Raw genomic sequence first — 20,526 nt, 5'->3', positions numbered from 1 at the left:
GATACGCGCGATCGATATGTTAAGGATGTTACGAGCTGTGGTCGATACGAATGACATCAACGTGAACGAAAAATATTCTCTGCGCGACGCCATGCGAAAGGAGCGGCGACTTTAATGCCTGCTTAACCCCTTGCCCTACAACCACGAGTGAGACTCGTCAGCTGATCGGGTACGGAAGGAGCAACGCGATAATTGGAGAAATCGATTTGTTGCACCCTCCAAACCTGAGTGACGCGGAGATTCGTATGAGTCAATGTAATAAGATAATTTAAGTGATTCCATACATTGTCCACGAGCAATGAAGAAAACGAAGAATCATTGTGTAATAATATCGCATGATCGCAAATGTATTTATAGATCCTGTGGTTTGTTAACGGCGTTCCTTCAAACGTCGTAATTGGGAAAAGCCACTGGCATATGACCTTTTTCTTTTACTTAATCGAGATATTCATGCGATTCTTACGATTCCCGAGAATGCGTACTTTAATGACGCATGTAAGCAATGAACTTCCGAAGAAAAATTACAGACAATACTATCTATTAGTGAATCTCGTTTGTCAACGGTTGTCGTGAATTTCCGATAAAAGTTAACACCGATGTTACATCCTATTAACCCTGATCGTATCACGATACTTTCATACAAATCGTACATCGTATTATAAATAATATATTTAAAAATTTTGAGTACACGTTTAAGTACATGTGATGATCCGATCACAGTTCAGGTCTCCCATTCTCACTCCTTTGCTCGGATACGGAACATCTTTTATACGAATGTTCTATCGTTTGAACATTCTATTATATAAACAGTATGATTTCTTATTGAAATTCTGTATCTTCTGCGATATTACTGACAACGTTCAAAAACGTTTGAATTTCGCAGGACTCGAACAGGCAGAGAGTCGATGGATAGAAACCGTATCGACAGAGAGAGAATCGACACGCACCGCATCGATGACACCTCATTCCGTTTTCTCACACTATGCCAGATCACGTGTACGTGAGCTCGTAGAGACAAAGGAATGATACGTGCCCTCCTTCTCGATTCTCCGAAGCTGTCGAAAGTAATTTCGGACCGCCTCGTGGGAGTCGAGAGAGCCGCCCAAGTTTTACGTGGAATAGTTCGTTATTTACCACGATAGATGGCGCTTATTTTCCGACCTCAAACCCTCTGGTGCTAAAACGCCCAAGTTTGTCGTGGAATAGTTCGTTACCTTCAACGATAGATGGCGCTTATTTTCCGACCTCAAACCCTCTGGTGCTAAAACGCCCAAGTTTGTCGTGGAATAGTTCGTTACCTTCAACGATAGATGGCGCTTATTTTCCGACCTCAAACCCTCTGGTGCTAAAACGTCCAAGCTTGTCGAGAAATCCATCTAGCGTGGACGATACGAACTATTCCACGACAAACTTGGGCGTTTTAGCACCAGAGGGTTTGAGGTCGATAAATAAGCGCCATTTATCGTTGAAGGTAAAGAACTATTTCACGACAAGCTTGGGTGTTTTAGCACCAGAGGGTTTGAGGTCGAAAAATAAACGCCATCTACCGTTGAAAATAACGATCTATTCCTCGACAAACTTGGGCGTAAGGTACGCTTATACATGGAAATAATAAAATCACGGTTCACGGATTCCACAAATCGCGAAAGAAAACGAATGGAAATCGTAGGGAATTTTAATCTTACTGAAACAGAGGCTCAAACACTGATCTCTACATATCTCCACATAGTTGCTACAAGATGAATATACTTATTAAAAGCAGTTTATAAATATGCTAAAAAAAAATAATAAAAATTTTTCTTCTTTTCAAGATAAGCCTTAAACTATAAGAACGTTCTGTCGCTATCTTTGATTTACACGAGATACATTGAATGAAAATTTGCCTTACAATTGTTACTGCCAACGTTACAGCCTGAGTTTTCCACTGGCAAATACCCTATACGAATTGACAGTCAGTGTCAAAGTGTAATTTTCTGCTTGAATTTGACTGTCGCGAACGGTCGTGCATGGTTACGAAGGGCATTTCCTTAAATAACTTCACCGGTTGTGTGCAAATTTTATTTATCCAATGAGCGACATGCGTCGAGAGAACTTTGCTTTTTTTTCTTTGCATTTCGGAGACAAAGGTTGAACGATGAGGGAGGTAAATGTAGCATTTTATCCGCGTGCTTTGTGCTCGTTGAGGTTGACGAGTCTCCTTGTTACAATGATCGTTTGCGATTAATCATGGAGAAACGGAATACCGGTAGCAAAGAGGACCGTCAGGTCCTTCACTATTACGTTGCCAAGCAAAACACCATTCTAACGCGTATGTCGGGCGAATGCGTTAAGAATGTCAATACGTTACGTCTCGGTATGCTGGTAGAAGCGCTCGAAGATCTGGGAGACAGTGCACTCAGAGTACACGTGAATGACACGACAGGATCGGAAATTTGGCGCGGCACTGAATGGCGTTGTCACAAGTTTGACTTGATCTCTGTCTCGTCGGATGTATGGAAGTTTCTACCTGCAGTATCTGTACCTCAAGAAAGAGTTCACTTGGCCAACCACAAACTGTTATGCAAAGAACTCATGGGCTTGATGATAGATGATACTATTTGGTATTGTCCTGATCCTCAAGGACATACCAAGTATCTAGCCGTTATTAAATATATTGGACCTGTGCCACAGCTTGGTCAAGGATATTACTTTGGCCTTGATTTGTTGGTAATTTTGCACAACACCTTGTATTTAGTTGCGACGTGTGTATGGTTTTGGTCAATTTAGCAAATATGGTCAGCATTAATAATTCTAACTATTTCTTATGTAATCGTCCATCGGATTAAAAAATTGACCATATTTTCTAAATTTTTCATGTCTTTGTATGACGTGGTGGAACAATGTTTTAGATCTAAATTAAATACATTGTACATAAGTTAATGTGTATATTATTAATGTAATTATAGGAAGGCCAAGAATCGTCTAAAACAGCCTTGCTAAGCAAGGAATACTTTGTCTCTATTCATTCGGAAGGAAGGTTTGCTACATTGAGTAATATTTTTCCATTAAAACCTGAAGGTCCCACAGGTCTTGGAAACTCTGATAAAAGTACGCGAATAAATATTTTCTCGTTTCTTTTTTTTTTATTTATGATGTTACTGCTTCGTTAATATACATTTAATTTCAGATTTCTTTTTGAAAACAAATTCAGGAAATAATTACGTGAACGATAAAAAAAAGTCTACGTTAGACTCCACGCCATCTGTCCTTTTAGAGAAATTTTCTACATTCGATGACAATAAAAACAATAACAGAGATCAACGACCTCTATCGATAGAATGTCTACAATCGGCAAAATCAATGACACTCGAAAACGATAGCAATGTAACTAAAAACACAAATATCCATGCGTACACACAATCTGGTAATAGTAAAAATACAAAAATAAATATAAAGCTTGGCTTCTTGGTTGATAGAACGTTTTGCTAGCTTTACTAGGAATTTCACGTAGCGTGCTTTACTCAGTGTGTGCAGTAGAGGGAGTTATTCTTAACCGAGACAGTTAAAAATAGCCACAATCTTAGCCTGTCTCAGTGTTACCGGCGAGTCTCTCGGCATTGTAAATTTATTAGAATTTTATTATAAAATGGCTGCTATGTTGCAAAACATTCCTGTCTTCGTATTGGAGCACAAATGGAGCAGTGACATAGAATCAAACGTGTACAGTGACATAGAGGAATTCGAACACTCGCGTTTATTAAATCATAGTAAGGAAAAGTGAACAATTTGCGTGAACTCTACTGCACTTCCGCGTTTTATGTTTATGTATTCTGACACGTCACTTCGCGGCTGCTTTTCGCACATTTCCTACCGCAATATCTTTTTGCCAAAATATTATTTCTATTTCAACTTCGATGGTACAAATATAAACTTTAATGTTCGGTATTGTTACAGGTAATACACCAGAAAGGAATGAAAACAAGAAGTTCGGACGGGTAGAAAATACAGATTTAATCATAGGTTCCAATGTAAAAATTCTTTTGGACTCTGATATACACTATGGAGTTATTCGTTGGATCGGAACACCCGCTGATATTACTCCCGGTAAATTAATGGCAGCTGTAGAACTGGTACGTATAATGAATAAGCGAGTTTAGTAATTCAACGTGTAAAACATACAGTTGTTCCATTTTTAGGATGAGAGTCATCCATCAGGTACTGATGGAACCTACAAAGGTGTAAGGTATTTCCACTGTCGACCTTACAGAGCTATTTTCACAGATCTTGAACAATGTTCTCGTTATGATACAGTGGTTGTAAGTATCGAATGATAAATATTTTATTTTTTTTTTTATATGTAACTAAAAGACAATATTCTCACAGGCAAAAATTAACGATCCAGCAGTACCAATAAATACAGATAATTTTGGAAATATGGAAAGCTCCGTCATTGTCGGTATGGTACGTCCTATTTCCGTTAAAGGAAACCTGGAAAGTATTTGTGGGAAATATAGAGGAATTCAAGGTCATCATAATTCATGTTACTTGGATGCCACTCTTTTTAGCATGTTTACGTTTACTAGTGTATTTGATAATCTCCTATTTAGGTAATAATTTAATATTGTCCACCTTATTTTCGTAAAAAGTAAGCGAAAAAGTGTGATGTATAAATTGATATTTACCAGACCTCCGAACGAAAAAGATTGCCCGCAATACGAGGAAGTGCAAAGGGTATTGCGCGAAGAGATAGTAAATCCACTTAGAAAAAATATGTTTGTCAGAGCAGATCATGTAATGAAACTTCGAACTTTACTTGAAAAATTGTCATCAGTATCCGGACTTACTAGTGAAGAGAAAGGTTTGCGTTCACGGTGTATTTCGATTATCGATATTCGATAGTTAGGTTAAAAATTACTTTGAATTTCCTTAGATCCCGAAGAATTTTTAACCTCATTGGTTGCTCAAATTTTAAACGCCGAGCCGTTTCTCAAGCTAAGTTCTGGACAGGATGCATATCACTACCAACTTTTTGTTGAAAAAGACGATCATTTGAATCTACCAACTGTACAACAATTATTAGAACAAAGTTTTCTCACGAGTAACATAAGATTGAAAGAAGTCCCATCCTGTCTCATTATACAGATGCCTCGATTTGGAAAGTCGTTCAAAATGTATCCAAAGATACAACCCACTCTGTTGCTTGATGTAACAGACATAATTGAAGATTGTAACTGTCGCCGAAATATTATCGTTGCAACGAATTATGCCAATAGTGTACAATTCATTATTGATGTTCTGTTTCCAGCTCCCAGACAGTGTACCGTTTGTGGGAAACTAGCAGAGTTTGAATGCAAAGAATGTTACGGACAATGCGGCGTTGGACTCGAGAGTATTGCCTTCTGTTTGCAGTGTTTAGAGAAGGTAAACTGGAAAGAAAAGTAAAAGTGAAAAAAGCATAAAGTCGAAGATATTTCAAGAATATATTATATTACAGGTACATCGTCACGAACGAAGGACGAATCACGAACCAAAGAAACTAGTAGTACCAATGGAGTTTGCTATCTTACAAGAACATTGTCCCGTCCCACGATTGTATCTGGAATTATCAGCAGTAGTTTGTATCGAAACGTCTCATTACGTGTGTTTCGTGAAATGTGGTTCTGGTTCAGAAGCACCGTGGTGTTTCTTCGACTCTATGGCTGATAGAAAAGGTATTTTATTCGCGTCTTTTTTAGCTTCGTTTCATGAACCTTCAGATACTGTTTGGAACATAGTTTCAACCAATCCTTTGATTTATTCTTTCAGCGATTGCTTGAAACAACTATAAAAAAATTAAGTTCATTTTTTTAATTTTAACTGCTCAACTGCTTTTAGGAGAACAAAATGGTTACAACATACCAGAAATGGTTCCGTGTCCTGATTTTCCATATTGGCTAAGCGAAGAAGGTGGAAATTATCTGACTGAATTAACGGATGACCGTCATTTACCGGAACATGCAAAACGGCTCTTGTGTGACGCTTACATGTGCATGTATCAATCCCCAGATGTTATGATGTACAAATAAGTTCAATTGACTAATAATTTGGGTAAGTTAGGTTTACAGCAATTATACGACAACAAACTTGGGTATGTTTGTGTTTTATTCATCGAATGTTCACAAACTGATGCGACAAAACAACTATTAGCAAAGACATCTATTTATAAATGAGAAGTAAAAACAAAATTATATAAGATTGAGCTACATCGATTTATAAAGTTTATTGAATTACTGACAGACAAATGTATAGTCTTAACGAAACTAAAGTTATACACATGTTATACAAATCGTCTCAGAATGAATTATTTTTTTAACCAAGACCTAAAAATCTAATTCGAGCGTAGTGCTGTCTTTTAATCCGTGAGATATATATATATATATATATATATATACATATACATGTATATATTCATCAGTGACATAAAATTAAGTTTCCATTCTACACGGAAGTGTTAAGAAAGTCTAGAATACTAGTCATAAATTTGTTCAAAATAATTGTGACAAATTGGATGGAAATCTCCGTAATTTGAAAGAATAAATATTTACATATAAACATAAATTAAGATCGTGTGTACTTACCGGAAGTTACGCACGAAAAAAAAAGTACAGTTTCGTTAATGCACTAGGTGCTATTAATATATTGAAAATATTTTGTGACACATTTATAGCAAACAACGCAAATAATTGCACAGTTTTTTTAAACTTAATAGTACAATGACTAAGATTCAAAAGTTAATGCTGCACTTTCAGATCTACCCGTTGCTCTAAAAATGTTCTACTCCCATTCTACAATTTGAAATTGATTTACTTTTAAATTCTAATAGAGCAACTTAGCACAACATCAATTTAAAAATCCGTTAAGTCATTTTGTTCTTGTATTTAAACGACGGTAAAGACATTGTCCAATATTTCGAACTTGAATATCTTTTTACATCTTGTAAAACGTGAATGTTTGTAGTTGCGTGGGACTTACACAGATTTGATTAACATTTAATTGAATTGTATACTTAAAATATGTTGAATAATAACATGTACGTGGAAAATATGCTTCACGACGGAAAAAACGGATTTCTAAAATCTCCCAAGTTTGTTCTTCTATTTGATTCTCTGTCGTCTATAATTAAACATTAATACTATAGTAAACTAAACAGCAAAATGGTAGAAGTATTTTCTACTAGCGATATTGAATCTGAAACAAACATCACTGCAAATGAAGATATATAGAGTAATTATAAAAATTAAGATGTATCATTGTACATACTAAGAGTTTTATGTAATAGGTGAAATTCGTGCCTCTTTAGAATTAATAAAGATGGGGATAAAGTTTGTAAATATATATTATAAATTTAGTATCTATCTTCATCTTCATCCATGGCAAAGTCACTGCCAACTCCGGAATCTAGTACGTAGAGAGGACTGTAAAAAGAAACGTGTATAGAAGAACATTCAAAAAGGTACAAGAAAGCGTTTTATTGTTTGAATCACTTCGAGCATTTTATTATAAAATGTTTCCAACTCTTTAGTTTTGAGTCCTTTTGGATACATTAATTTTGGCAAAGATCTAAAAAATATAATATTCATTGGTTATACATTTAGTTTTACTCAATAAATATTATAATTTTACAAACGTTTCTTTAATTCACGTCAATCTTAGAATGCGTTTTCAAATCTTAAATCGCTTATATCTCGAGAAAGGAACGGGCTATACGGTTGAAATGATAAATGTTGTATCTTACCTTAAACGATAACGAGCCTGAAAATGGTTCAACATACTTTTATTCGCATTCGAACATAGAAAATAAATTTCATAAAACTTTATTTTCTAAAACTATATTATCTTTATTTGTTCGTTTTTGCTTAATATTATTTCGTCAACTTTGTTGCAGGTAATTCCTGCGCATTTAAGGTGGAAATAATAGATGGCCATGCACTTTCATATGGTTTTTACACATCTAATAATATAACGTTCTACAGAACTTAGAAGTTGCGTTTAAGCGCAAAAAGTAATTAAGAGTAAGTTTTACGAAATTTATTTTCTACATTTGAATGTAAATAATTTTTTTATTTTATTTAGATCTCTATCAAAAAATTATGCAGAAGAAGATTCGAAACTAAGAGTTGAAAATATTCCATAACGAATGCTTGAAGCAACAAATATAATACTCAAACAAGAAGAAATTTTTATTTACACATAAGCACAAATTATCATTGGAAGTAAAGGAAGTTGATTCGCGAAATTAATACACTTACTTTATTGCTCTGCATGTGAAGAACACAATGCGTTTCAATTTCTTATTGTAGAAGAAATAATTAAAGGACCATAAGCATCCATCTTCTCCAAAAGGGTCAGACACAAAGTCTGGATTGTAACTAAAATGTTTTCATATTCTTAAATTACGTAGTACGTTCTATAATACGTGCCCGGATAATATAGATGTTTACCTATAAATATCACATTCGCTTAATGATATTTCATCATCGACGGCCGCCCAAAGGGCTGTTCGAAGGGTGCGATAATGATCTCCTGCAGTTGCACTCAAATTGCTGTCTACAGCATTCATGACCCATGTTAAGCTTGGTTCTTTGCTGAATTCATGGCTCTTAGCATCAGAAAAATCATAATCTGGGTGGAAAGCTGAATTCAAAGTGGCAATCAAATAGAATAATGTTTTTCTACTGATTGTGTCGCACAATGGACCATCTTCATCGCCAGAAACACTGCGACTGCAGACAAAAGAAAATGATAATGGAAAGACTTATTGAATTAATGTATAGATAATAGACTTTATCAAAATATAAACATGGACATCTTATCGTAAAACACTGAACTTTTACTGGTTTTATTACATTACATTTTGACCAAAACACTTAATACTTAAACTACCTTTGAGCAGGTGATGTCCCCAAAGAGGTTTGTGGTGGTGATAAAGCTTGAAGATCGTGTGGAGTAAATCCTTGCTCTGCATTAAAACGTTTATACAGCTGTTTATCATTTCCAGCCATTTTGCAGGAGTAACTTTCTATTCTGAAAATTGATAAAAGCCACTGTGTATAGTGTCATTTCAAAGAATCTTGAAACAGATACAATAAATACTGATACGATTATCTTACCTGCCTATTATTTTGCTGTCTCCGGTCTTGATGGACAAGGCACTGTTTATAGCTTCGAAACGTGTACTCTCCAGCAACTTCATCTTGCTAACAATGATGGTGTCCCTTTAGAATGTGTAACAATGTTTGTGTAGCAGGTATCCTTGGTGCATCTCCTAGCTGAACGCTTCTTGTGTCATTAATGCTCCATTACATTGGAGTCGATGACCTATAGCGTATATTTCTTGGCAAAAACTTGACCTCGTTTTTCAGTCGGACGGCCAAGGCGTTCAATAAAAGCGAAATGTTAAAAAACTTCTTTGACATCGAAGACTTATTGAGTCTTTGTAAATCTTTTTTATGTATATGAAAATTCCTTTCCTTTTCGAGTGCACGAAATTAATTGTGGACGTAATGATTTTTCCCACGGCGCCGAGTTTGTACATCACAGATCTCTAATTAAAGATACGAAGACGAATTTACGTCCGTGCGTGGCCCGATTTCAGCAATCAGTATTCGAATACAAGCTTTAGGCCGTGACGAGCAGGTTTGGCTTCTTGTGCTGCGCGAATGACGTGCCCAGCTGAAGAGAGGGAAAACGGCGCAAAGGACGGAGAAAACTACCCTTCGGAAATAAAAGACGCCGTCTTTCGATTGAAAAAAACTCGCGCTAAACAGAAAGTCGTTGGCGGACCTGCCACGAAGTATAATGGGAAACAACGAAGGTTCAGAATTGCTTATCACAACTCGGCTAAACAAAGTGACTAACAAACTTCACACGTCCGCTACTGGTGAAAACAATCCATAATCACGGACATTGTTGTCACACAAATTGGCACTCAAATTATCACGGTCACTGTCGAACGAAAACACCGAAAATTCAATTCAAAACCACGACGCCGTTGATTGCCGATCGACAAACTTCAACCTTCCCCGTTCCTGTTTCGCACCGTTTACCAATTATTTGCGTCTCGATGTCAGTACACTTGTATGCAACAACGAATATATGCGTCCTACGTGACAGAAATAGCACAGCGAAGCGTCTTGAACTTCCCTCTCTCTCTCTCGCTGATACTCTTTTTACCTCGTTTTCGCCCCCTGCTTTGCCCCCTCGTCCGTGCGAGGATACGTGCGTGAATCCGAGCGACCAATCGCGTGCCGCTGATAAGAATGTGTGTGCCGGGCCGCGGTGCAGCGCATCGCATGCACACTTTGACTGCCCTGTGTGATTGCGTATACGGTTCAACTTAGGCCGCGTATTCGGTTTAATTCTAACCTTGCAGAATGGTGACAGGAATTCGAATTCATTGGTAAAATGTCAAAACGCTGGAGCAACGATTATGTGGTTACGGAACACCGTGATTTACAGGTAAAATGTCCCATGACACGAGACAATTTTCGTACGTTAAATATCGCGAAAAACCGTGTGCTTTTATTTCAGGCGTTACATGCCCAAATATTTTCGATTATAAAAATCATTTTTATTATTTGCAGGCTAATAGTATGGCTGTCGACTCGACTGGCAACTACGTGTTACTTGCCGGGTAAGTATTGTCAAGCACTCTGTTTACTGTTTTTTTTATTGTTTGTTTAATCGCCTCTGTATCTTCGTATTTTTCATTCAACGTGTTTCTTTTGTCATCAGACGTAGATGCTTTGCAGTAAAGCATCTTGATGAGGGTGCTGATGCTTTGAAAAAGTTCCAACGACAAAGCAAGTACGAAGTTGGCTCTGCAGAATGGAATCCCACCAGTCTAAATTCTCATCTGTGTGCAGTGTCGGTCAGTAATTGAATAATATATGTTTTGATTGTATTCTGTACGTATTTGATTAGTTTTAAATTACAGAGCAATACACGTATAGAGATATTATCTCTCACTGGAGGTGGTGGCTATGAGTTACAAACAACTAATAGTCTCAAGGCACACACACGGGTAGTGAGCGACCTACATTGGCATCCGAAAGAACCAGATGTCATTGCTTCTTGTAGCATTGATACGTTTATACATATTTGGGATATAAGAGATCAAAGGAAGCCTTCTTTATCTTTGTCTGCAGTTGGTAAGTTTTTCTCGATAATAGTTTCACGAATAGTTGAGTGCAGGCATAATTACATTTATAGCTGGTTCTTCTCAAGTACGATGGAATAGTCTCTCTTCCAATATGCTGGCAACAGCACATGATGGAGATATTAAAATATGGGATCAACGAAAAGGAAATAGTCCTGTGCAGTACATAGCTGCTCATCTAACAAAAGTATACTAGTTGATTTTATGGAATGATTTTAATAGTTAGTTGCTTTAGCAATTTATAAGTTTAACAGGAAACTTATAAACACTAAAGTTATTTTAGATACATGGTTTAGATTGGTGTCCATTCCAACAAAATCAACTGGCAACTTCTAGTCAAGATTGTACAGTAAAGATCTTCGATATTAGTTGCCCGCGTAGGGCTGAAAGTATTGTAACGACAGACTCGCCAGTATGGAGAGCTAGATACACGGTGATAATAATATTGTATACAATAAGATTAAAGTCCGTTCATGCGTGTAAAATAACTGAAATCGTCCACAGCCATTTGGAGAAGGATTGGTAACGATAGTCGTACCGCAATTACGACGGGGAGAAAATACTTTATTATTATGGAATACAACAAATCTCAGTACGCCTATTTATACTTTTATAGGACATACTGATGTTGTTCTTGAGTTTCAATGGAGACATCAGAAGTTAGGTATGCCTTGTACAAGCAAATTTGTACGTGAAGTAGAGAATATTAAATATATTCAATATTTACAGAGAATAGTGACTACGAATTGATTACTTGGTCAAAAGATCAGTATTTAAGAATATATAAAATTGATCCTTTTTTGAAGAAGGTACAGATTGGTGTACTATGTAATAAGCTTCATTTCTTAGTTTGTATAAAAATAAAATGTTACGATTTTCTAGTTGTGTGGGCATGGCATAGACGACGGTACATCCATTTATACTCAATATTCGGAAGATAATAATTTAAGTATGTACCTCTTCCACGAAAATACAAAAACACTTTAATATCTTTAGACTAAATGTATTTGTTACGAATACAGGAACACTACAGTCCGTTCAATTACAACTTAATGACACTCAAAATGATCGTGAAATCAATTGTATAACGACGAAAGTGGATGAGCCTGCGTTAAATCCCGAAACAGATACATACATTGAGAATAATAAAGAAATATCATCTCCTACGCAACCAAAGACTTTACAACAAGAATTTTCTTTAATAAACATGAACATACCAAATATAGAGGTAATGTACACAAATATGAAGTAGAAAAGCGCGAAGATATATTTTTTTTATTGCCGTTTCAGGTAAACGCGATGGACGCTGTAGAGCGTAGTTGCACCGTAACGGCATCCAATAAAAGTTATAACGTGATATTAAAAGTAAATTTTCCTGCAAATTATCCATACAGCGCACAACCTACATTTCAATTTTGTCCTGGTACGACAATCGACAATGCAACAATGGGGAAGCTGTTAAAAGTTTTGAAACAAACAGCTCAACAGCGTGTCAAAAAGAATCGATCATGTTTGGAACCATGTCTGAGACAATTAATTGCAACTTTGGAGCAAGTAAAAATGAGATAAATATTTATTTCTCGAATCGTAGTTACGCGCTTTTCGTATAATGACTGATAATATTTTCTTATTCCCGTAGACGTGTAAAAAAGACGAAAATGAAAGTAGTCACTTGGGATACGACATTCAAGACAACGCGAATTTTTTGAGTTCCTCCAACATATATACAAATTATCAAGACGCCTACATACCGTTCCCACGAACATCTGGTGCGAAGTTTTGTTGCGTGGGTATGTAAAGAAATAGTATAACGTTAAAACCTCGTATACTAGAACTCAACTCAGTGTTTCAATAGGTATTCTTGTATGTTTTGGTCGTGCTTCATACACCAGAAGGTCGTCGATGAAACCTGAGAGTACAACGCCTAGAGCGCTCTCCGCGTTGGGAAACGGAATTGGCAATGGAGAACATTTTATGCACATGTATCCAAATTCCTATGTACAGTCGAACGATACTATTTCCATTAGTTCCTTTTATTTTCAAGATCATGTGAGCAAACATCCTTTTGCAATAGTTATAATGCAAAATATTTATCTAATGTTATTAATAATTGTGACAACTACTCTGGTCTCAATAGAAAATGAATCGCGGATTGCACAATACCAGCAGAATGTCTCATAGGTCGTGTTTAAAAAATTATCACTTCATGGTAATCACGTACGATGCCTCTTCGTTATTTTTCGTCAATAAAGAGCTTGCTGAAAAATATGTGTAAGTAAAGCTGATAATTCTTGTTACGTCAGCTTGTTTACGAGCGTATCTCTTTCAACTAAGTAATCTTATTTGTTTGATCTTTAGGATCAATATCACCGATATTCCAGCAATGTGCCAATATAATGCAAACGTTGCCGCGCAACTAGAGCGTCCTGATTTAGTTCAGGCATGGTGTTTAGCTGCTCTCGTGATATCGCAACCGGTTTCTAATGTCGGGCAAAATTCTTGTCAGTCGCCTGATATCGACGCCCCGTGGCCGTTACATCCATTTGGTCAAAATTTAATTCACTCTCTGTAAGTTCTAAATTATTAATATTATGTTACAGAGGCGGAGTTGCGTATTAATTATTTTGTATCGTTTAGAATACAGCATTATGCCAATCAATCAGACATTCAGATGGCAGGCATGCTGAGCTGTGCATTTAGTTATCGTTCAGAAAATCCAGACGTTGCTCAAACACGATTAAATAGCAAATCCGTCAACGTTAGTGTAAGTATGCTGCATCTGTTTGTGAGTTAATTTAATTTTTTAGCATGAAAAGCCTGACACGTGCACTATTCTTATAGCGTTATTTATGATCGGTGCGTCACATGTCTTGATTTTGTCTTCTGTTCATGAAATATTGAACATTTCTGTACTTTATGATTCTCTTTAAATATAGTCATATATTCTATTGTACTATGATTTATGTTTCAATATTGGTCTTTCCAAAATGCAGTATATCACATCTTTTATATTTACAAAGGAACGTTAAGATTTGCTCACGCTTTCTTCAATATGAGAAATAAAATCGACCTAAAATCACGGAGATTCGAATTAGCAATTCTATTTTGCAATTCCCGATTCGAAATCAAGCAAATCTCAACGTTCTTTTGTTAGTACACGTTTCTTTTGATGCATGAGCAAATACAGTTTGAAAATGTAAATATAATCCTTTTGTAATACGACGGTACAGTATGCGTTGGGATATAGAAAGTATCAAAATAAAATTTGGATGGATTATACTATACCGGCGTACGACAACGTTTATAGTTTCGTTTCAGTATTTCATATATTTTCAAGAGTTATCAGTTGATTGATATAAATATTATCTTTGTTATAGAGGCTTTCTACAGGAAAATGGTGGTTGAAGGTAAGGCATGGTTTTTGAACTTTCTAAGATTCTCATGTTGAGTGCCGTACAAATTTTTCATGTCTTCATTCACGCCGAAATATTCGATACTTCGTTAGTTGCACTTATTATTTTACAGTATTCCCAATAGCATTAATCATTAAAATAACGGTGTATGTTAAAGCGAGAAAACTAGCGACGGATATCGGCATCCGCCACGGCACTCAATGGGTTATGCGTGTTTGAGACATTTGTCTTTAAGGCTCTCTATCATGGTAATATTTGTTACCGCCTTATAGCATCGGAGTAGAAGTGTCGTGATGTCACAAAGCATGCAGGTTTGGCTGTGCTTGGTTTTGATACGCCAAACATTTAATTTCATATTTTGATAATCGTCTTGTATTACGGCCGATAGTCGTGATAAATTGTACAAAATATTCGTAACGATTACTCAATGTATGTGATGTACTGTCTGTTGTGATAATGCCTTGAATATTGCACAGAAGACAAATTTCTTTGTGCAGGAAGTGATCACGGACATAATGCCGTTTCATTTGTCTATTATGTATATTGTATTTATATCGTTGATAGAACGTGTGTAAGTCGGACTGTGATGTATTTTACATCATATATCTTTCTAGCCTGGCGGTTCGCCATACCATACGATTCATCTAGCAGATACCACATTAGAAGGATGGAACTTTCAAAATTTGAAACATCATCGTTCTAACTCGTGGTCCGACTCGCTTGACGATTTAAAGCTTATTCAAGACACATTTGGCGACTCTGTAAAAAGTATTAGGTATATGCATACAATTTTTATCGCAAATGTAAACATTTATGTATCGTACTTGAATAGCGCTGCATGCTGCTTTGATAAGACTAGTTCACAATCATTTATAAGATAATTGTAGATATTGATTATGCAGATTACTCGATGAAAAATACACTACGCTCTACGATGGATACAAAAAGGCGTATGCTGAAGTATTGCACAGATGGCGTTTGTTAGATGCCCGTGCACAAGTATTAAAACACGTGAGCACAACTCCTCTGGACACGCACAAAGGCGTTGAGTTTCAAAGCGAATGCCAGATATGTAACAAAGTTAGCAGAGGCCCCCAGTGTATAAGTTGTAAGCGCCTAGCCTTGGAATGTGTTATTTGTCACATCTCTGTGAGAGGTGCGTTACATTTAAACTACAAATTTTCAATTTTCTTTCGCGAATGTGAGTGTATTAAAATTGTCTTTGTATGGTACATTTAGGTCCAAGTAACTTCTGTATATTTTGCGGTCATGGAGGGCACACGCAACACTTAGCAACATGGTTCACAAATGAAACACTATGCCCGACAGGCTGTGGATGTTATTGCCTACAGGAAAGTTCTGCTCTTTTGAAAGTGTAAATAAAATAAAAGAGATTGTACATACTCGCGACGATATATATATATAAATTAATAGTACGAGAGAATAATAAATGTTTTTTCTTTAATAAGTTTTATAAATCTGAAACACTGGTTCATTTACAAGTAGTTTTACATTCATTGATAACAGAAACAGTCTCTGTTTCGTTAATTTATGAATGCTTTTGCGGTCAATATTTTTTAAATTGTTTATTTATATCGTTAAGGACCAAATAATGGTTTCTGATAATGCATTATTCGTTTGAATAATGAACTAGCAGTGGTCTATATACATAAAAACCTTTTTACATTTAAAAATGTCTAATATCGATAATGATCAGCCTTGTAAGGTCCTTCGATAGGTATGCCAAGGTATTTGGCCTGTTCCTCTGACAGTTTCGTTAACTTCACACCGAGGTGATTCAAATGCAATGCTGCAACTTCTTCGTCCAACTTCTTCGGCAGCATGTGAACGCCGATCGGATAGGATTCTGACTTTGTCCATAATTCTATCTGTGCCAACACTTGATTTGAAAAAGAATTGCTCATCACGAAACTTGAGTGTCCCGTTGCGCATCCAAGATTAACTAAACGACCCTCCGCGAGAAGGATAATATGTCTGAAATGGGAGAACCGAAAACATTGGAGAACCTACTCAAGCATTTAATTTATAGCGTTCTAATTTATCGAGCTGCCCACCTGCCATTATTCAACTGATATCTATCTACTTGGGGCTTAATGTTGACTTTTTCAACGGCATTTTTCTCGAGCCAACTGACATCTAACTCGCAGTCAAAGTGACCGATATTGCAGACTATAGCATCTTCTGGCATGTTTATGAAATGATGACCTAATATAATGTCTTTGCATCCGGTAGTGGTGACGTATATCTGTCCTTTGGTCGATGCTTCTTCCATTGTAGTCACCTGGGAAGTACACGTACAAATTCATCTACTTCCACTGTGAGTTCTCTGAAATATTGTCTATCCCTCTTTCAAGTTTAAATACGGTTTCGTTGTTTCAGTAATCACCTCGTATCCTTCCATAGCTGCTTGCAGCGCATTAATGGGGTCAATTTCCGTGATTAAGACACGACCACCCAATGCTCTGAGACTCTGAGCGCATCCTTTACCAACATCCCCGTATCCAGCTATCACGCACACTTTCCCAGCGATCATTACGTCTGTTGCTCGTTTAATACCATCAATTAACGACTCTCTGCATCCATAGAGATTGTCGAATTTGCTCTACTCGGTAAAAGGTAATCTCAGTTCATATACAAACCGGAACTTAGCCGCGATTGGGAAGTGGAGGAAATTGAAGCATGTAGATTACACATGTGATTATTCAAGATTGCCGTAGGAATTTTTGTATGCTTCTAAGAGATAATTTATGACACTAAAATTTTGATAAATAACATGGATGAAAAAAGCTTTTATAGTTTAATTATTGCAATTTTACGAAGGTTTGTGTTGCCATGTCTTCTATTATCATGCTGTAGAATTGTTGACGACTGAAGGGAATGGAACCAAATAACAAACAGAAAATATTAAACAGTGAGACGTTACAGATAAAAATTCACAAAAATTCCTTACAGCAACTCGTAAATTTTGAATTCTAGAATAAGGCATCTTCCCATTCCTTGAATAGAGAAATCTATTTTATGCTTGCGACGAACCTTTGTTACCGAATCATTTACATTAATTACAGGGACTTTTAAAGTTCCCTCTTTCATCATTCGGTAAAGATTGTGTACTCCCGTAGTGGTCTCTTCGGAAATGCCACGGCAATCCTTTAGATATTCCGGGAATTTAGTGTGAACCAGATTGGTCAAATCACCACCATCGTCAAGAATGAGATTTAAAGGTTTGCCGTCTTTGAAAACGAGAGTCTGTTCTATGCACCAGAGGTACTCTTCGTCGGTTTCACCTTTCCATGCATATACGGGAACCCCCGTTTTTGCAATAGCAGCAGCCGCATGGTCTTGTGTACTGAATATATTGCACGACGACCATTGAACCTAACAAACGAATAGCATTGATGCCAATCTTTCATAAGATTTTTAATGTTTTTTTTATCATTTTCGCGGACCAAAAACATATGAAAGAAACAAGCAGTTTAACTGTTCTTCAAAAAAACGTAAAAAATAAATAATCGATTTTTTTAAAGGTACAGTAGAATACCCCCTTAAATATCAGATAATCTAAAATCACAGGGATAATTAGTGAATTATTATTAAAGATTGATCATAGAAGCGTGAATTTATTCCATTGTATAATTTAAAGATCAAGATTCGTTATGTCAACATTTTTAGAAGTGATGTATGATTATGATAAATAGGAATAGATTATTGCCTAACGATAAGAGTGTTATTCAATCTCGGTGATAAGAGTCTATATTCAGCGTTGGAATAGCACAATGTTATGCGAATAACTGAATTCATTACAACACAATAGTTAAAAATTATGGAATATTATGTATTTAGTTTTGATCTTGGGCCCTGGTTCGGAAAGTTTTGAAAGCTTTTCAATGACTGATGCAACTGCAAGTAAATCTCATAAAAATAAAAGGTCATGATCTGCGAGATAAGCTTGCATACGCGCAAAAATGCATCATTTTTATTCAACGTAAAATTCGTTATTTGTCAGTGCTACTGACTTTTCGTTATTGATATTATATGTCATGGATTTTACCAAGATGTTATTGAATAATTAACAATATTCATTTTATGAGTATATCAATTTCGTTTGAAAACGATCATTCAAATTAATGATGGAAGTTGTAAGTGACCATGTGCTCTCTCTAGTGGGCATATCCAGCAACATCGCCACATTTATACAATAGAAATCTATGCACGTGAACATATCGCGGGCTCGATTATACTTGATGTTCGATTTATTAATGATACTAATTATATGTAAAGGGTACTCGTCAGACAAAAAGTTTTGCCCACTCTGTATGTCTAACGAGTACCAATATCGACAAAATTGCTTTTAGGAGGCACGTTCAAGTCTCCGAATAATTGGAATATCGAACGTCAAAGGTTCCGACAAAAGTGTCGCCTCTGTATGTTACTCTATGTTTGAAGCTTAATTTCCATTTTCCAAGACGAACGAACAAAATATTCGGCGATTTATAGACGATAGTGTAAGTGTACATTTACAGCTCGCGGTAGTAAAAGCGTAAATGTGTTTGTAAAATGAAAATGTCACGACTCACCTCGGCTCCAAGTTCGACAAGGGTTTCAATGAGAACCGCGGTTTGCACTGTCATATGTAAGCAACCGGCGATGCGTGCTCCTTTTAAAATCTTTTCAGGACCGTATTTTTTCCTGATTGCCATTAGCCCCGGCATCTCGTGTTCCGCCAGTGTAATTTCTTTTCGACCCCATTCCGCCAGAGACAAGTTAGCTGAAACGTAACAAATTTTATCTTAACTTCCCCTGCGATCATTTCCAACTTCGTTTCGTGTCGTACCGGTATCTTTAAGTTTCTATTAATACTCAAATAACCGAGCACAAAGTGTGTTACCCACATCGAACTAGATTCTTCCATTTAACAATAAATTGATTTATTTTGTTAGCGGATTCAAATGTTTAAATCTACTTCAAATAATTAGCATTAAATATAGTCGACGATGCATTACGACATATTTACAAATGTTACATTACTCCGTTTGAGTGCAATGTTTAATCGAGACAGTCAATTTTTTTTATGTTCTATCCTATTACCCGCGTTATTTTTGAAATATTACCATGCAACAAAGAAAATGAAAAATCGCAAGATCGTGTAGGTTATTCTTGCCAAGATAATACATCATCTTGGCGTTTGCTAATTTTTAACTTAAACGCGTGCATCTTTCTCTGACGATATTTCATCAGTTCTTTTTTATCTTAATTGCGTCGAATACTTTAAGTAATATCGTGCTTTAAATACTCCAAGAGGAGGACACTAATCTAGCTCCAATACAACGACCACGTGTCGATGAAGACGACTCCAAAATTGTTCTGTTACTCTATAACTTACCAACTTTGAATGCGGGTTTGGTAGACATTTTCCTCGGCTAAGGAACGGTCGTTGTACAAAAATTCAGTTATTGTAAGTTTAAATCACGGAACGAGATACGAACTCGCGAAACACACGTTTCCGCTCGACGAGCTGCGGTGAAACTACGCTTGAAGAAAGTACAAGTTGTGAGTCGCACTGTACAACCATTCTACTTTAAACGATGCCGGTAGCAGTGTCGCCAGACTGTACACCGGGTGCATTTGGAATTTCCCCTTCTACTTTCGCACACTAATGCCCGATCGCGTGTATGTGAACTTCTAGAGTTTTTGCTCACTTCAGGCAGCTTTGAGAAGTCGGAGAAATGGACAAGTGTGAGTCTGTTTTTTTAGATCCTTCAAAACTCTAATTCATACACACACGATCGTGCATGTACGAACGTAGAAGACGTTATTCCGAGTGCACCTGGTGTGCGATCTAGTAACCATATCCGGTAAGAATTGTAACTAAATATTTGCCGACCACGCAAATGGATTTTTAAATTTGTAGCGCGAAAA

The 20,526-nt window shown here is 36.5% G+C and overlaps 5 protein-coding genes across 9 annotated transcripts in view; 2 read left to right on the top strand and 3 right to left on the bottom strand.

Annotated features, from left to right (window-relative positions):
- The window catches only part of LOC143348575 (uncharacterized), a 115,065-nt gene that overhangs the window by 10,572 nt on the left and 83,967 nt on the right, over window positions 1-20,526 (bottom strand). The window lies entirely within an intron of this gene.
- Cyld (ubiquitin carboxyl-terminal hydrolase CYLD) lies at window positions 1,821-8,838 on the top strand. 3 transcript variants are annotated; one of them, XR_013080757.1, is made up of 13 exons: window positions 1,821-2,706; window positions 2,946-3,087; window positions 3,167-3,403; window positions 3,934-4,109; window positions 4,176-4,295; window positions 4,363-4,586; window positions 4,665-4,837; window positions 4,910-5,206; window positions 5,285-5,400; window positions 5,474-5,690; window positions 5,854-6,066; window positions 7,904-8,000; window positions 8,092-8,838. XR_013080757.1 is itself a non-coding variant. In XM_076778478.1 (11 exons), the coding sequence occupies exons 1-11, from the start codon at window positions 2,227-2,229 to the stop codon at window positions 6,042-6,044; spliced, it is 2,373 nt and encodes a 790-aa protein (XP_076634593.1). In that variant the 5' UTR covers window positions 1,822-2,226; the 3' UTR covers window positions 6,045-7,362. The 3 variants fall into 3 exon arrangements, 1 of the variants encoding a protein (XP_076634593.1); XR_013080756.1 differs by having other exon boundaries at window positions 7,904-8,030; XM_076778478.1 differs by lacking the exons at window positions 7,904-8,000; window positions 8,092-8,838 and having other exon boundaries at window positions 1,822-2,706; window positions 5,854-7,362.
- On the bottom strand, window positions 4,663-10,097 carry Maf1 (repressor of RNA polymerase III transcription Maf1). 2 transcript variants are annotated; one of them, XR_013080758.1, is made up of 6 exons: window positions 9,129-10,096; window positions 8,902-9,042; window positions 8,460-8,741; window positions 8,268-8,387; window positions 7,279-7,433; window positions 4,663-7,206 (listed from the first exon to the last, which is right to left on the bottom strand). XR_013080758.1 is itself a non-coding variant. In XM_076778483.1 (5 exons), the coding sequence occupies exons 1-5, from the start codon at window positions 9,209-9,211 to the stop codon at window positions 7,364-7,366; spliced, it is 696 nt and encodes a 231-aa protein (XP_076634598.1). In that variant the 5' UTR covers window positions 9,212-10,097; the 3' UTR covers window positions 4,663-7,363. The 2 variants fall into 2 exon arrangements, 1 of the variants encoding a protein (XP_076634598.1); XM_076778483.1 differs by having other exon boundaries at window positions 4,663-7,433; window positions 9,129-10,097.
- On the top strand, window positions 10,280-16,051 carry Wdr59 (WD repeat domain 59). 2 transcript variants are annotated; one of them, XM_076778476.1, is made up of 20 exons: window positions 10,280-10,476; window positions 10,602-10,651; window positions 10,753-10,888; window positions 10,955-11,168; window positions 11,230-11,363; window positions 11,460-11,609; window positions 11,681-11,840; window positions 11,906-11,985; window positions 12,059-12,125; window positions 12,199-12,404; window positions 12,467-12,730; window positions 12,816-12,966; window positions 13,032-13,225; window positions 13,314-13,447; window positions 13,535-13,744; window positions 13,814-13,940; window positions 14,554-14,583; window positions 15,204-15,364; window positions 15,492-15,745; window positions 15,829-16,051. In XM_076778476.1, the coding sequence occupies exons 1-20, from the start codon at window positions 10,423-10,425 to the stop codon at window positions 15,966-15,968; spliced, it is 2,916 nt and encodes a 971-aa protein (XP_076634591.1). In that variant the 5' UTR covers window positions 10,280-10,422; the 3' UTR covers window positions 15,969-16,051. The 2 variants fall into 2 exon arrangements, with proteins under 2 accessions (XP_076634591.1, XP_076634592.1); XM_076778477.1 differs by lacking the exon at window positions 14,554-14,583.
- Window positions 16,034-20,261, bottom strand: Ahcy (adenosylhomocysteinase). Its single transcript, XM_076778481.1, has 6 exons — window positions 19,991-20,261; window positions 19,185-19,375; window positions 17,644-17,985; window positions 16,997-17,212; window positions 16,665-16,891; window positions 16,034-16,584 (listed from the first exon to the last, which is right to left on the bottom strand). The coding sequence occupies exons 1-6, from the start codon at window positions 20,016-20,018 to the stop codon at window positions 16,287-16,289; spliced, it is 1,302 nt and encodes a 433-aa protein (XP_076634596.1). The 5' UTR covers window positions 20,019-20,261; the 3' UTR covers window positions 16,034-16,286.

Source organism: Colletes latitarsis, chromosome 11 (assembly GCF_051014445.1).
Source record: "Colletes latitarsis isolate SP2378_abdomen chromosome 11, iyColLati1, whole genome shotgun sequence".
Taxonomy (NCBI): domain Eukaryota; kingdom Metazoa; phylum Arthropoda; class Insecta; order Hymenoptera; family Colletidae; genus Colletes; species Colletes latitarsis.
The sequence above is the reverse complement of the archived record's forward strand: the minus strand, read 5'-3'. Positions and strand labels throughout refer to the sequence as shown.

Bases quoted from the DNA above. Each gene is read 5' to 3' on its own strand.
- Cyld (XM_076778478.1), top strand. From the start codon at position 2,227: ATGGAGAAACGGAATACCGGTAGCAAAGAGGACCGTCAGGTCCTTCAC. The intron at 3,404-3,933 runs GTAATAGTAAAA...GTATTGTTACAG, and splicing joins CCATGCGTACACACAATCTG to GTAATACACCAGAAAGGAAT. The intron at 4,587-4,664 runs GTAATAATTTAA...GATATTTACCAG, and splicing joins TTTGATAATCTCCTATTTAG to ACCTCCGAACGAAAAAGATT.
- Maf1 (XM_076778483.1), bottom strand. From the start codon at position 9,211: ATGAAGTTGCTGGAGAGTACACGTTTCGAAGCTATAAACAGTGCCTTG. The intron at 8,742-8,901 runs GTAGTTTAAGTA...TTTTGTCTGCAG, and splicing joins GGGACATCACCTGCTCAAAG to TCGCAGTGTTTCTGGCGATG. The intron at 8,388-8,459 runs GTAAACATCTAT...AAAACATTTTAG, and splicing joins AGCGAATGTGATATTTATAG to TTACAATCCAGACTTTGTGT.
- Wdr59 (XM_076778476.1), top strand. From the start codon at position 10,423: ATGTCAAAACGCTGGAGCAACGATTATGTGGTTACGGAACACCGTGAT. The intron at 12,731-12,815 runs GTAAAAATGAGA...TTATTCCCGTAG, and splicing joins TAATTGCAACTTTGGAGCAA to ACGTGTAAAAAAGACGAAAA. The intron at 15,365-15,491 runs GTATATGCATAC...TTGATTATGCAG, and splicing joins GACTCTGTAAAAAGTATTAG to ATTACTCGATGAAAAATACA.
- Ahcy (XM_076778481.1), bottom strand. From the start codon at position 20,018: ATGTCTACCAAACCCGCATTCAAAGTTG. The intron at 17,986-19,184 runs GTGAGTCGTGAC...TTCGTTTGTTAG, and splicing joins TTGTCGAACTTGGAGCCGAG to GTTCAATGGTCGTCGTGCAA. The intron at 16,585-16,664 runs GTGGGCAGCTCG...CTCCCATTTCAG, and splicing joins TATCAGTTGAATAATGGCAG to ACATATTATCCTTCTCGCGG.